This window comes from Gambusia affinis, linkage group LG02 (assembly GCF_019740435.1).
Source record: "Gambusia affinis linkage group LG02, SWU_Gaff_1.0, whole genome shotgun sequence".
In the NCBI taxonomy this organism is placed as follows: Eukaryota; Metazoa; Chordata; class Actinopteri; order Cyprinodontiformes; family Poeciliidae; genus Gambusia; species Gambusia affinis.
The window spans coordinates 12,935,572-12,949,943 of NC_057869.1; the positions used below are offsets into that span (position 1 = coordinate 12,935,572).

The following is a 14,372-nucleotide window of genomic DNA, read 5'->3' on the forward strand; positions in this document are numbered from 1 at the left end:
TAATTTAAGATGTTAGTTATTAAATTCATTCTAATTTATTTCTTGACTTCTTAGCATCTTCTTTTACAAATTGTGGCCATGATTCACTTACCTTTCAGGCTGCTTCTCATTATGCTCTTTTCCACAGTGATTGGCAGGGGCAGGTCAAAAAGACCATTAAGTAGGCCATAGTCTATAATCTTATTGTACGTCATCTGCAACCTCTCATATTAAATGTGTTAATCTGTCTTCCATCTGCTCCAACTTCCTGTAGATATGCTTCATATGGAATAGTTTGAACTGCTCTGCTATGAAGAAAAATAGCTGCTGGTTATTTATGTCTTCTTCCAAAGTTAAATAAGTACCGGTACTTATGAAATAAAGTTTTGGCAGACATTTTATTAGAATTCAACTGAACTCCCTCTTCTGATATAGCCGTGACATTGCTGTGGAACAGAAAAGGGAAATACACGTGCTACTACTTAATGAAAATTTATATACTTTTGTCAAATTTGCTCGATCATATTCTTAATTTTCTCCTTTCTTGTTGTCTTTAATTAATTAATTAATTTTTTTTATTTCTCCAAAAGTAACAACTGGATATTAGAATGACATGGAGGGACACTTCAACAAATAATTTTAACTTCTTTGAACGAATGTTTCAAATTTGTCATTAACATGGTTGCTGAATTTTTCACACATTTTGCTAAAGCACATTTCATTCAGAAACACAATTATTTTTTGGCAGGATTCTATGACCATTCCACATCTTGGCAATATTTACGCATTCGACTTTCCAAATGTTGTTGAAGCTCTTGTAAATAGCCGATCCCATAGTTTCCCATCAGATCTTTTTCCAGACCCAGGCTAGGCTATTCCAAAAACGTTGATCTTCTGATAAAGCCCTTTTTTGTTGAACTGGATGAATGCTTGAAATCACTGTGGAACTGAAAAATGAAATCCCTCCTCATCTTCAGCTTTCTGTCAGATAGCCAGAAGTGTTGGGTAAAAACTGATTGGTATTTGGAGCTGTTCATGATTGCATCCAAGTCAAAACATCCAAAGAAATCAAGATATTGTCAACACATACAGAGTGCAACCATTGCTTTGTTCTTTGGCTTCTTGGCAGCCTCCCTGAGCACATAAATAATATAAATGAGCAAATGTCAGTATAAGCCTGTGAGGAAAGCCGAATAGATGTTCTTCAGGTTAATCAGAATCACTGTGGATGATGCTAAGTGTGTACCCAGGAAGATTAAACTACATTAAAATGTGAATACAACAAAGTAAATATGTGAATAATTGTGCTACTGGGCTATTGCAGCTTGGTACTTTTATTATTTTCTTTTGTTTTTTGGTTTTCATTTTGAAGTTTGAATGTGGATGAAATATTTATATGAAAGCAGAAAATCATTAGTATTGATTTATCAGATTTCAGTTTTTCACCTCCCATAAACTTGAAATATGTAACAGGGGTGTAAACACTTTTGATACATTGGTGGATATGCTGACAGTAAAAGACTTTAATGTGACAGAATTCCCTTTTCTGTTCTGTATCCTGATTAGTGTGTCTCCTGCTGTTTGTGAAGCATATAAATTGAGAACATTTTTCACAGCAGTAGTCGATACTTCCTAGATCTATAATGCTGCAATCTGTAATTACATGGCAGTTCTTTCCTCCAACCATTTTCCTGCACTCTGTGTGCTTTCCTTTGTACCAAGAGTTGAAATATTTGAAGATGGTCTTTCATTCAAACTAAGACCTTTTAGCTCCCACTCCTTCCTTTAAGGATGGTTTATTCTTCTGTCCAAGCTTCTGCATGATAATCACGATTGTTGAAAAAGGTTAAACCACGCTGCACAGCAATGACATATTTTCTATACATTGCTGAATATAAGGACTGTGCTTTTGTGTCCAATAAGTGGATTCTGTGGAAATGCTTAAGTCTTGTTTGTTAGGGTTTTGTTTTCCTTTTTCTCATCTTATTCTGTATTCTGAAAAATTAGTCTTTCACAAAATTCTGTTTAATTCCAGATATTAATGAAATTAATTTTAACTTTGGATCTGTTGACCACAAGGGATTTTGCTGTGTTTTTAATTCTATGTTATTCAATTTGTGTTCTTCCAGGATGACAGGCACGACTCTTCCTTCACCAGTGATATCGAATAAAAACTGGCTTCGGATACATTTCACCTCGGACAGCAATCATAGAAGAAAAGGATTTAGTGCTCAGTATCAAGGTATGTTAAACTTTTTTCACTTTTATGACATCAGTTTTTGAACTTCTTGGTGTGAAAGGAGAAAGGTACAAAAATGCAATCTTTAAACAAACAAAAACATTTTAAGCAGTTAGTTTTAGTTAAGTATTAAGAACTACAAATAATTAGTTAGAAAATGTACAGCACATTGATGGTATACTGTATTATGACTGTCATTTAATTCTGCTATGTGCTTAATCCAAATGCCATTAGCTAGTCTTAAACTCTAACAGCAGAGGATTTATCAATCTGTTGCATCACATCCTCTATACATGTGGCAGGTTTTCTTTCAGATATGCTGTTGTAACCTTTTTGTTACCATAAAAACACAAGTATCTATTTTTAAGGTTAGTTTAAATAAACATGAATATATTTTTAATTCCACACTATTAAAAACTTCTCTTCTGACATTATTTGGCTATAGTATATTCAAAGTATATATAAAGGAATATCTTTTACAGTTGCAGCATGTAACTTTTACTTAAAAAACAAAACAATACAGATTTTTACATATTTGTTAAAACAAACAGCTCCTTGGTTTAGATAGTATGCTTGGATTCTTCTACCCTTAATAATAAACACCTTAATTAAAAACTGTATTTTGTTTTTACTAATATTTAAATTTGTTTGATGTTCTGAAGTACTGAAATGTAACAAAAATTCAAAAGAAAAAATTAAAACGAAGGGTGCTTTCCGTTGTGGTTTTGACATTATTGCATGCTAACTTTAACATTTTTAAAAAAATAATAAAGCGTGACATATTATGGATATATTAATTACTCTGTGTTGAGAACATTAAAAGAAGTCTGGATGTCCTAAATCACAGGACTTGCTAGCATTTTTATTGTTGTATAATAATATTATTTTCTGGCATTAGCATTCAAAAGTGCATGTTCCTGGTCAGTTTTAATTGGTTACACCTATCGCATGCAACCAGATGAACCAAATCCTGTCTGTCTTTCAGGCTAACTGATGTCCTTTCTGGGCTTGTTCTCTTTATGCTCTCTCTCTCTTTCTCTCTCTCTGTTTCTTAGTTATTGGTCTGTTGCTCTTGCCATTGGTGCTTTCTTTATGTGTGTGTGTGTGTGTGTGTGCACAAAACAGAGAGCGAGAGTGAGAGCAAGGAAGAGGGAGTGAGATGTGTTTTCATGCCAAGCCTGTCTCTCAGTGGAATGTAGTGTGGTTGTAACACAGATTTTTTCCGTTATCCTCTGCAGCGGTGCCACTTAAGATAAAATAGATGGAATAAATTTTAATGACGCTCCTTTCCTACTTTTTCTCCTGACTTTTCCTTGTTTTTTTAAATTGATTTTCATATTTTCTCTTATGCTTTTCACATTTGACCACCACAGAATAAACTGTATGCTAGATATGACATTGATCATAAAACGGGATTATTACACATTGGTGAAAAGTAGCAAATGGCATCCTGGGGGTAAAGAAAAGTGGTGTAGAAAAAGACGTACAGCAATTAAAGTTTAATGGAGTATGATTTATAATTAACCATATAACCCCCTTTTCTTCTTGTCTCTGCAGTGAAGAAAGCCATAGAATTGAAGTCCAGAGGGGTAAAGATGATGCCCAGTAAAGACTCCAGTCACAAAAATGCTGTCTGTAAGTACTCTAATATCGGTAATATTATGTGTGATATTGGATACTCTTAAAAACTCAATTTGAAACAGACCTGGCAACGTGCACACACACACAGTGTGCAGAAAAGAACACAAGGTGCATTCATCTTTCATGTGGCAGAGCCGGAGATTTCATCTATTTTTCAGAGAAGTTGACCTTCTTTGAGATAAGAATTAGGAGCCATTTTATATTTTTTATTATTTGTCCTAGAGCAAGAAGAATTACGTTTTTCTCAATCAGAAAAGAAACCGAGCTGTTAAAATTCCTGCTTTTCAGTAGCTCCATGCCAGCTACCAAAACCAAACAGGGAATTTTTCATGTGGCCTTTGATTACATTTTAATAAACAACAAATGCACTTATGAAAAAAGAAAAGACAGTAATGCGAGAGTTTAACTTTAAGTTAATTATTCTCTTAGTGCAAAACCAAAATGCCTATTTTGTTCACTCATATTTTACATACACACAAATTGATTCAGTGGATGAACCATGTGACTCATGCATAGCCTAAGTCACAGCTTAATATTATTTGCATTAATGCTTCAAATGTCTAATCATTATGTAGATCTGAAAAAAATCATGATAATGTCAGTTAACTGAGCAACCTGGGGAATCATTAAGCTTTAATTTAACTTTGTGCAATAATAAAATAATATGTGGCTTTGAGAATGGATCCCAAAGCTAAAAAGGCTTACATATTGGTATGGTGAGATTACCAGAGCATATATCATGCAAAGTTAATAAGGCTTAATGTCAGGTCAACTTCTGATTTTGAACTGGTCTTTGAACACCACTTTTTGTGTGCCGCGTTTCTCCCAGTGGCAACATAATGACTCTACAGTGGAAACTTTACAGTCATTGTGCAATACATAATCATTATAAAGAAACACAAGATGATAGTAATGAGTTTTATCTGTCTAGAGCATCGAGTGCTTATGAATCATAATCTAAAATAATATCTCCAACCGCCTCTTACTTATATTAAAGCACAGTTTGATATAAGCACAAAGAGAGCTATATGTTTAAAAAGGGCCTTTAATAAAAAAAAAATCCTTCAAAAGTTTAATTGGTAGAGTCCCAAGCAGCACTAAAACGCAATGTAATGTAGCAACATTAAAATAAAAGACTGAACAGTAAGATAATATAAAATATTTAATTTAAAAGCAACTTCTTTAGCTCTTACCTTCCTTAACAGGAATGTTATCTCATTGTGTGGATGTTTCATAATTAGAGAGGCTGAAAGATTATGATTAAGGATTTTTACTCTCCAGACAATGACCTAGAGCTATAATGAATCATCACTGCAAGAGTGTGATTTATAATGAGGGTCTTCTTCAGGGTACTCAGGCAACATGGTGCCGCTCTACAGTCCACTTAAATGAATGACCACTTCAAATTAAAAATTACAAGATCAAACAACATCCCAGGTAGAGCTTTGTAAGAAAAGCCTCGCAAGATAAATTCTCTTTGGCATTAGAATATTATAGTGATCCTGTGTCTTAAATACACATGATACATGTGGTAAATACATGGCTGCATACTTCATCTCTAAGGTAGATTGACCTTTTGAGCAACGAGAAGGTGAAGAAGAGAGAAGGAAAATGGATAAGAGGCAGCAAGAAGAAGCCAGCAGAGGAAAGCATATGATCTTACCACACTTCACACATTGCTCTCCTCATCCAACGGGCACCTTAAGAGTACCTGGAAAGCTCTTACATTGAAAACCTTATTTGATCACAAACACACACACACACACGCACGCACGCAAACACACTCTTTTCTTTACTTCTTCCATTACTCACAGTTTCAAATTGAGCTTATTTTATGAGGGTTAAAGCTGCAGTCTGTTGCTTCTATAAAGAAAGGGATTTTACTTGTGAAAACTGTCACCGTGTCATGACGGTATGAGACAGATAATCTGTGTAAAGATTGATCTCCTCCACTTTCTCCTTGTGCTGCTATTACCATCTGAAGAAATTCACAGCTCCCGACCAAAAATAACCAATCAGAGCCTTGAGGCTGGGCTTGGCACTGTCGATCAACTCATGCACTAATGGTGGAGAAACAACTTGCTGTTACAGGAAAACCGTTTGTCTGCCATCATTGGTGGCCATGCTAACTAGACTGAGGATTCATTACAGACTATACTGGCTGCAGCGTAGCACACATCAAGGGGAAGGATGAGGGAATGAGCGATTGATGAGCAGTCAATCAAAATCCCTTGATTTTGATTGAGAGCGCTAAAACTCTCCTTCTGGCTCTGGTTGGTTGTTTCTAGTTAGCACTGTTGAGAAGGCAGAGGAGCAATTTTTTTAAATATATATAAATCATACCATACAGTCACAATATAGTCTCAAAAAGTAGTTACATACTGCAGCCTTAAGCATAACTATGCCTCAATTTGTTTCCCCCCAGTTCCTGGTTTTAAAAATTGTAGTAGGCAACAGCAATTTTTGGGTTGTTGTCTTTTGTTTTGACATCAACACAAAAGACAACAGCATACATTTTCTTCTTTGTTACTTTTTAAAACATTAGAAGCATGATACACACATACAGTATACGTACACTCATCTGCAACTTTATTAGGTTGATATTCTTGGCACCACAATAACAAACTATTTCTGTTGTCAGTGACTTTGGGTTGACTCAAAAATGAGTGAAGTTACTAGCAGGAAGGAGGAGCTTGCACAGCGCACCACTGGTGCAAAGGTTTAACTCAGTATATTAAAGCTGCATTCTGAATAATTTGCACATATCGTAGGAGGATTTAATGAGGTAAATCTCTAAAAAGCAGGGTCAGCACAGATAGTCACCACAGAGAAAAAATATTTCACAAATTCCTAAAAAGTTGACTTTCAGAGATGAAACGTTTGCTGAAGACACTTTGATGATATTGAAATGACGCTGTGCATCATAAGCTTGTGTTCAAATGATGAATAGTCTTTTAAGTGCAAATATGGGATTAAGTCAGCGTGAGCAGTTTTGACATCAACCCAAAAGTCATATTTGTCATCTTTTTCCTGTAACAATCTCATGTTGTTTTCATGAGCTGGATTTGTTTCTGCAATATAAACCTTGTGTTTGATGCCAATGAATGCCATTTGAACATGGGCGGGAGATAGAACGAGCGCACTGAGAGATACTGAAAGAGAAAGTGTGCATTTGAATGTTTGTGTGATGATTTTTGGACAGAACATCAAAAACACAGTCGAGCAAAAAGACAGCTTGTTCTGTTTGCATCATATCTCACACAAACATGCACACACAATGTCTACACACGCACGAAGCCCAGAGCACACACACGAAATGCAGTCGCACAAACACAGCAAATCATTCATCCATCTTTTATGCTGGGATGCACAAAACTTCGGCTTCCCTTTGTAAATTACAGCTAATGTGTGTGAGACGAAGAAGCAGGCTGTGCTTACTGAGAATGCAGAAGTAGAAAGAGGAAAGAAATGAGAGAAATGATATAGGAAAGGACAGGTAGAAAGAAAAAGGGAAGCCCGAACAGGCTAGATGTTTCTCTTTCCTCTGGTTATATTTAAAGCCCTGCAGGATATGTTTTTTTTTCCCTCCTTTGTACTTATGTGCTGTCTTTTGAGCAAGCCTTTCCCTTCAAATTTTTGTGACTTTCTAACCAATATTATTCATCCAGAGAGTTCCATTACGACAGAACTGGTCTAAACTGGTTTCTGTCAAGTTGTCTGGTCTAATTTACATTCACATTCCATGTTCGGCATGCCGCAGGTGTTTCCAGCTGCTCGAAAACCAATGCAATATTCTGAATATAAGATAGATACAATTTATCATGTGTTTTGCATTTGTGCTGCTTTAAAACTTCCTCTAAGCAGATTGATGATTCAAAGAGAAAATGATACACTTCACCAAGAAGTGAGAAGCATTCTCACGCTCAAATCTCTGCAGATAACTTAAAAGTTTAGTCTGTCATTTTGATTTTATGCAAAGCCTTTATGAAATTAATTTTGCATTGCTTCTATTAAGCCGTTGTGTCATTGTCACCCCAGATTATTTAAGCTGCACAAGAGTTACTTCCCATTTTAAAAAAAATGCTAACGGTCTGTTGCTTAATAAAACTTTGAAGCAAGATGCTGAAGGCACAATATTAACATTTTGAAAGCTGAAGTTGGAAACCACTAAATAACTTAATAACTTATGAAAGTAGGCATATAGTAGCAAAGAGATCTTTTTTATTTCGTGAATGCTCTTAGAAAACATTCTCAAATCAGGCTTTAGTTGTAATGCTTATTGATTTTATTGTAAAGTGAATCAGCCTAAGGTAGTTTGCTACTATGCAAAGCAAGAAAAAGGGAAAATGGAAATTGAAAGTTCTGATAACTTGACATTTACCAATAATGTGTAATGACATCAAAATATCATTAGACATTGATGTGATGCTGCGACAGACTGGTGACCTGTCCAGGGTGACCCTGCCTCTCTCCCCAAACCTTTGCTGGAGATGAGCACCAGCACCCCTCCCAACCCACTGGAGAAAGGGTGTTAGAAGGTGGATGGATGGATTGATGTGATGTTCAGAACTATACTTAAAACTATTTACCACTGAAACTAGATGTTTCTTCTCTCTGACGTTTTATCAAATTAAATGTTCAGTGTTTTAGAAGGGTTAGCACTATACCACATTAGTCAACGGCAACACAAGTTAACACAAAATGCTGTGTTTAAATGCAGGAGCTTAATATTAAGGAGGAAAACAATCTACATGGCTCTGTGTGAAAAAGTGGTTGACTCCCCCCTGCCCACGCTTCAGGACCTGGAATGAAAGGGAATGTCTGGCCATCTGTGACCTCAAGCTGAAAAAAAACCTGGGCTCTAACCCATCTCTGAATGGCTGAAGAAAAACAGAATGAATGCTTTGCAGTGACCTAGTCAAAGTCTTGACCTGAATTGAGATGCTGGGGCGTGACCATGTGGCAGAATTCAAACAATTCTGCAAAGAAGAGTGGGCAGTGGGCCAGGGTTACTGTAAAAGACTCAGTGCGAGTTATTTCAAATGCTTGATTGCAGTTTTTGCTGCTAAGGGTGGCACAACCAGTTATTAGGTTTAGAGGGCTATCACTTTTTTAAACAAGGCCATTTAACTTTGAATTTGTTATATTCTGCACCTTGTAGAATAATATTTTCCCATTATGTGTATGTCTAAGAATAAAAATGGATCATAAATATGAGTGGACAAAACAATTGCATTGATTGGTACAATCTGTTTGAAAAAAAAAAAGTAACTCACTAATAATGCTGTATCATTTCCCTTTGGCTATAAAATTTAATGTCGTCTGCAAATCCAATATATATACCACTGTGGATCCTTATCGTCAGATTAAAACTATTTATCCCTTTCTTTTCCTCTTACTTTTCCTGCTACCACTTTCTCAACTTCCTCTCTTCTTTCCTGAGACTGAGAATTGTGTTATGTCTTAATATTCTTCACCAACCGATGTATTGTTTACAGTTGCCTGTATTCATATTGATTAAATATTTGAAATCAATTGTTCTGTAAATACTGCACAGCCCTCTTGTATTTCCTGATAACATTCTCTCTTTTTCAGTGAGCCAGAGTGGCCTTGCTGGTGACATTTGTCCAGATCCTGGACTTCCTGAAAATGGCAAAAGGATGGGTTCAGTCTTCCAGTAAGTTCATTTTCTCTATGCCTTTCAGAGCTCCATGGCTAGATCGACTCACTGGCCAAAGATCATTCCAGTCTCCAACATTAGATTCCATGTATTATCCTCAAGTTGGTAACAAAATCATTAAAATGTAAGAAAACGGGTGCGTTGACCGCTGGCAGGTAAAATTAATTACTCTGTTAACTTTGCAATGTTCTGCAGGCAAAATCTACATCCTGTGCCACTTGCCACCCACGTAAAATTGTTACCACCCACACAAACAAACCAATGGAGACTGAAGTGTTATAAAAATAATCAAGGTTTGCCGGGGACGTGTTGTTGTTATAGCACTAGCTTTTAGATGTGGGATATGTGATATAACCACCGAGGCTTAAAGAACCTTTGATTTAATTTATATTTTTAGCCTTTTAAATCCTCTAAAAGAAGATCTGCTGCTTGTTAGTCAGACAAGTCTTTTGATGGTTGGTTTGTGTCACCTAAAGAAAAGCAAATAATTGCCCGCAATTAACAAACAAATGTAGACAAAGTGGTAAGGTAGGCTTGTTGGGTCGAAGGTGGACCTTACTTTATTCTGTTACATGTACCCAATTAACATTCTTATGTTGTTAGGGTAGCATGCTGATCCAAAGTCTGTCTAACCTCTTATCTCATAATATCTGATTTTGTTCAAAACAACATAAAGCCTAAACTACAGCAGGAGTTTCAGATTAAGATTCACTGTTTTCTTTTTACACTGTCAGAGTTTTGGTTTCAAGCGGTGCTGGGAGCTAATAAAAACAGACCACAACACTGAGGCGTGCCAGTAAACCAGGGATACAGTCTGAGGACTGAAGATCAGAAAAGCCTGCTGACATTGAACTGAGAAAGAATAACAATTTTATGTTGGTGAAAGCTGAAACGTTTATTAACATTAACAACAGCAACTATTTGATGCTTTTAAATGGCGCCTCCTTCTTTCAGAGGAGCAGGGAGCAAATTAGATCCTGGAGCAGAGATAGTCTTTTATTTCACATAGCCATGACATTTCAACATTTTCAAATATCAATGCTCACAAGTTAGAATGAGTAAATGAATTATGTATTTAATGACATAAAAAAAAAAAAATCCTCAACATGTCATTTTAATATTGCTGTACATGGAAATACAAATTTCCAAAATTTTGAATAGACCTTAAAATTTTTCACACTTTTGTAACAATTTGACCACAAGTTTAAGACTTCAGTGAAATTTTATGTGATGAACCCCACACAGAGCACTGTGATATTGTTATGGTGAAAAAAGGGGATTCATGATTTCCAAGTATTATCATTATTTTTTTTACAAATAGATATAACGTCTTGCGAGGAGTTTGTCTATTTGTATTCACAGTTAGAGCTGCAAGTCTTTTAGAGTATGTTCCGACAAGCTTTGCACATCATAGGGCTGAAATTTAATTCAATCAGACTGGATGGAGAGCATCTGTGAACATCAATTTTCAAGTCTTGCCACAGACTCTCAAATAGATTTAAGTCTGAACCTTGACTATTATAGGAATATCCTTTGATCAGAACCATTCAGTTGGAGCTCTGGCTCTATTTTTGGAGTCGTTGTCCTGCTGGATTATAAACTTCATCCCACTGCTAAGTCATTTGCAGCCTATGTCAGGTTTTCTTTCATTATTCTCCTGTCAGCTCTGACCAGCTTCTCACCACATGATGCTTGCCCTAACCTCTTCTAACAAGGGGATGGTGTGATTAAGACAATATACATTGTTAGTTTTTCTCTACTCTTTCTTTGTATCTGGGCATTAAAATAAAATTCTGATCTCACCAGAGCACTTTGTTTTCACAAACCTGCGTTTCCCCTTACATGGTTTGAGTTCAACTTAACAGGATTTCTTGTTTTGACAATATCCATCCTGTTGTCACTCTTTTATAAAAGACTGTATTCATGGATTACACATGTTTTGGTAATCCAGTTGGAAGATTTGTTTACTTGATGTTTACTGTCCTCATCTAGCCTGCCAGTTTTACAGAAAACAGTAAAGAAAATTATTCAACATTGTAATTAAGCTTTGAATGCTTAATTCAATGCTTCTACATTTAATACAGTTGAGATTACTGCTTTGAAGTACTTTGACCAAATAGTGAGTTGTTGTAACCAAATATTCTCAGAGACATCTTGCTCAAGAGTAACAATTCATATTTCAGTACAGTAGTGACTGAGAACAGCGAAGGCTCCGAGACAAGTCTCTGTGGAGAGAGCTTGACTTTTTAACCAGACTGATGACACAAAAGAAAATTTCAGGCTCAAATCCAGGTCTGCAAACTGTGTAGTAGAAGGATTCGCAACTGTGTTTTTTTTTTTTTTTTTTTAGTTACGCCTTGACTGGATCCAATGAGTGCTATCCAAATATTGATAACTAAAATATAGAAACAAATCCTACAAAGGTCATTCAATCAAAAGTAAATATCTGCTATTTCTTATACTACATGATTTGTACTACTATTACATATTTATTAGTTTGTAGAAAACTGTCTAGTAACACTGGGGTATTCAGGCATCCTTGCTTCAATGTGTTCACATGCTGCTTGTGCTGTGCTACAGCCTCGGGTCAAACTCCAGGGCTGCTTTCATGTCCCAGTTCCTCTCTCCAGGGTCCAGTCAAGCAGGGGCTACACACAAAGAACTGCAAGGGAGGGTTCTTATCTGAGAGTCTAGCCACAAAAAAAAAAGTTCGGCAAATATAGTGAGTCACCCCTCGGTGCCTGTCATCTAATCAGCAAACATAGACATTATTTTATTTAAGCAGAAGGGATTGTAAAATGATAATCTTTCTTTACCTTCTATCCGCTCAGAAGTAGCTGAATTACATTTTTTTTTTCACACTTGTACACGAAAGATAGATATTTTATGTGTGCTCTATTTCCTGAAATTGTTCTCAGGCCAAGCAAAACCTTTTTTGACAATCACATTTTAATCGTTTATAAAATTTATTGAGATGCCAGCTAGAGAGGTCATTAAATCCCATGTGCCTGTGTCTCACTTGTTAAAGTTTGTGCAGGCGTTTATGTATGTCTTAGCATAGATCATCGTAAATCATAGTGTGTGTTATGAATTTTTGGTAAAGTGAAGCATCAGCGTTGAGACATTAAGATTCATACAAAAGGTTCCATGCAGACGTTCACTTCCTCCTCTGCCTTTTTGGCAGAGATCACTGTGGACCAATGGTAGGAAAGTGAAGAGACAAAAACCACAAGAAGTGGACTGAATAGGATTCAAACACACAAAAAAACAAACAAACAAGAAAACCGGAAAAAGGTGGCTTGAAACCCAAATCTACCAATTATGGAAAAAACATTTATCTTCCTCACAGTGATTTTGTAAAGCTTGAAATCTCACTCTCGCATTTCTCACTCTCACACTCTTTTTAACATGTTGCTGATGTTGTTTCTAGGGTCGGCTCGAGCGTCCAGTTCAGCTGCGATGACAGCTATGTACTGCATGGATCTAAAAGTATCACTTGTCAACGGGTCACTGACACGCTGGCTGCTTGGAGCGACCACAGACCCATCTGCAGAAGTAAGTTATAACATGATTCTCACTGAAACAAGGTTTTATTTCTTTAGGTGTGTCGCAGATGTCAAAGCTGTTGGCACCATATTATTCGTACCTCTTGATAGATTTAGATTTAACATAATCAAACTACCTATAAAGAGTCTCAATACTGGAAAAAAAACACATCTGCTATCATTAACTTTCTTTAGATGGCATGTTGTAATAATTTATACCCTTCCTAATAACCAATGGAAACATTTTAATGACAGATCAGGATATATTGCTAATATATTTTGTAATTAGAAGAAAAATGTTAACAATCTTAGAAGATTACCTTAGATCTGAATCTGTAAAGAAGTATAAATAGAAATAAATAATTGTAATTTTTTGGGGGGTTTATTCAGTTGTTTTATTATATATTGTTGAAAATTAAACAAAGAGAAAAAATATGTGCTAAGCAAAAGAACGTTTTAAAAATATTCTTAGTATTAAATGTTAGCACCAAAGCAATGTGCAAAAATGCAAATAAATCAATTTAAGCTGGAAAGCAGCCAAATGCTATGAAATTTATGCAAATGTCAAATAACATGTTTACAAATGTCTTCAGCGTCAAGGAATCTATTAATTTGTGATATAAATGGAAAAAGAAACCTTCCCATTTTATTACATTGAAAGCTGTGCTCAGTATGAAAGAAAATGGCAGCCAAAAGAGGTGCAGACCAACGAGCAAGCAGATTAGAAGTTAGTACATTCAAGAGCACTTTGAACATCGCAAGCATGCTCTTTACCTGGAGGAACTTTTACTGAGTGCAGTTCATTTTAACAACATTAAATGGTATTTTATGCTGAAGTGACGAGCACTGAATATTGAGAGACTTTTCAGTCAAACTCTCTATGCATCGTGCAGAAACCTCACACCTACAAAAAACTTTAGATGTGCTAAAATAACGAAACAATGCCCATACTAATTAATGTGTTGCATGTTATATGTTATATGTTGCAAAGAGATAAGTTAAAGATTTTACCAAATTCTAAATGTCAGGCATCACTGGAAAGAACTTAGCAATAATACCCACCTCATCTAAAACTTCTTATTCAAAAGAAAAATTAAAGAAGTTTTATAGCCCTAATTATAATAACTTTGAACAAAATATTGACCGGTTATTGTATTTTAAGTTTAGTAAAAAAAAATAAATAAATACCACAGCAGAGTTTATTAGACTGACAATACAGATAACCTTCCAGAATTTGATTTCAAATCTTGAAGGTTTTGAGGGCTTTTCATATCTGAATCTTTTCAAT

At 35.7% G+C, this 14,372-nt stretch overlaps 1 protein-coding gene across 1 annotated transcript in view; it reads left to right on the top strand.

The window, feature by feature from the left end:
* Positions 1-14,372, top strand: part of LOC122842636 (CUB and sushi domain-containing protein 1-like) — a 415,097-nt gene that overhangs the window by 229,204 nt on the left and 171,521 nt on the right. Inside the window, exons 6-9 of the mRNA XM_044136693.1 lie at positions 2,109-2,221; positions 3,776-3,853; positions 9,455-9,536; positions 12,970-13,094. Coding sequence (XP_043992628.1) covers positions 2,109-2,221; positions 3,776-3,853; positions 9,455-9,536; positions 12,970-13,094 — 398 coding nt within the window. The remainder of the gene's footprint in view (positions 1-2,108; positions 2,222-3,775; positions 3,854-9,454; positions 9,537-12,969; positions 13,095-14,372) is intronic.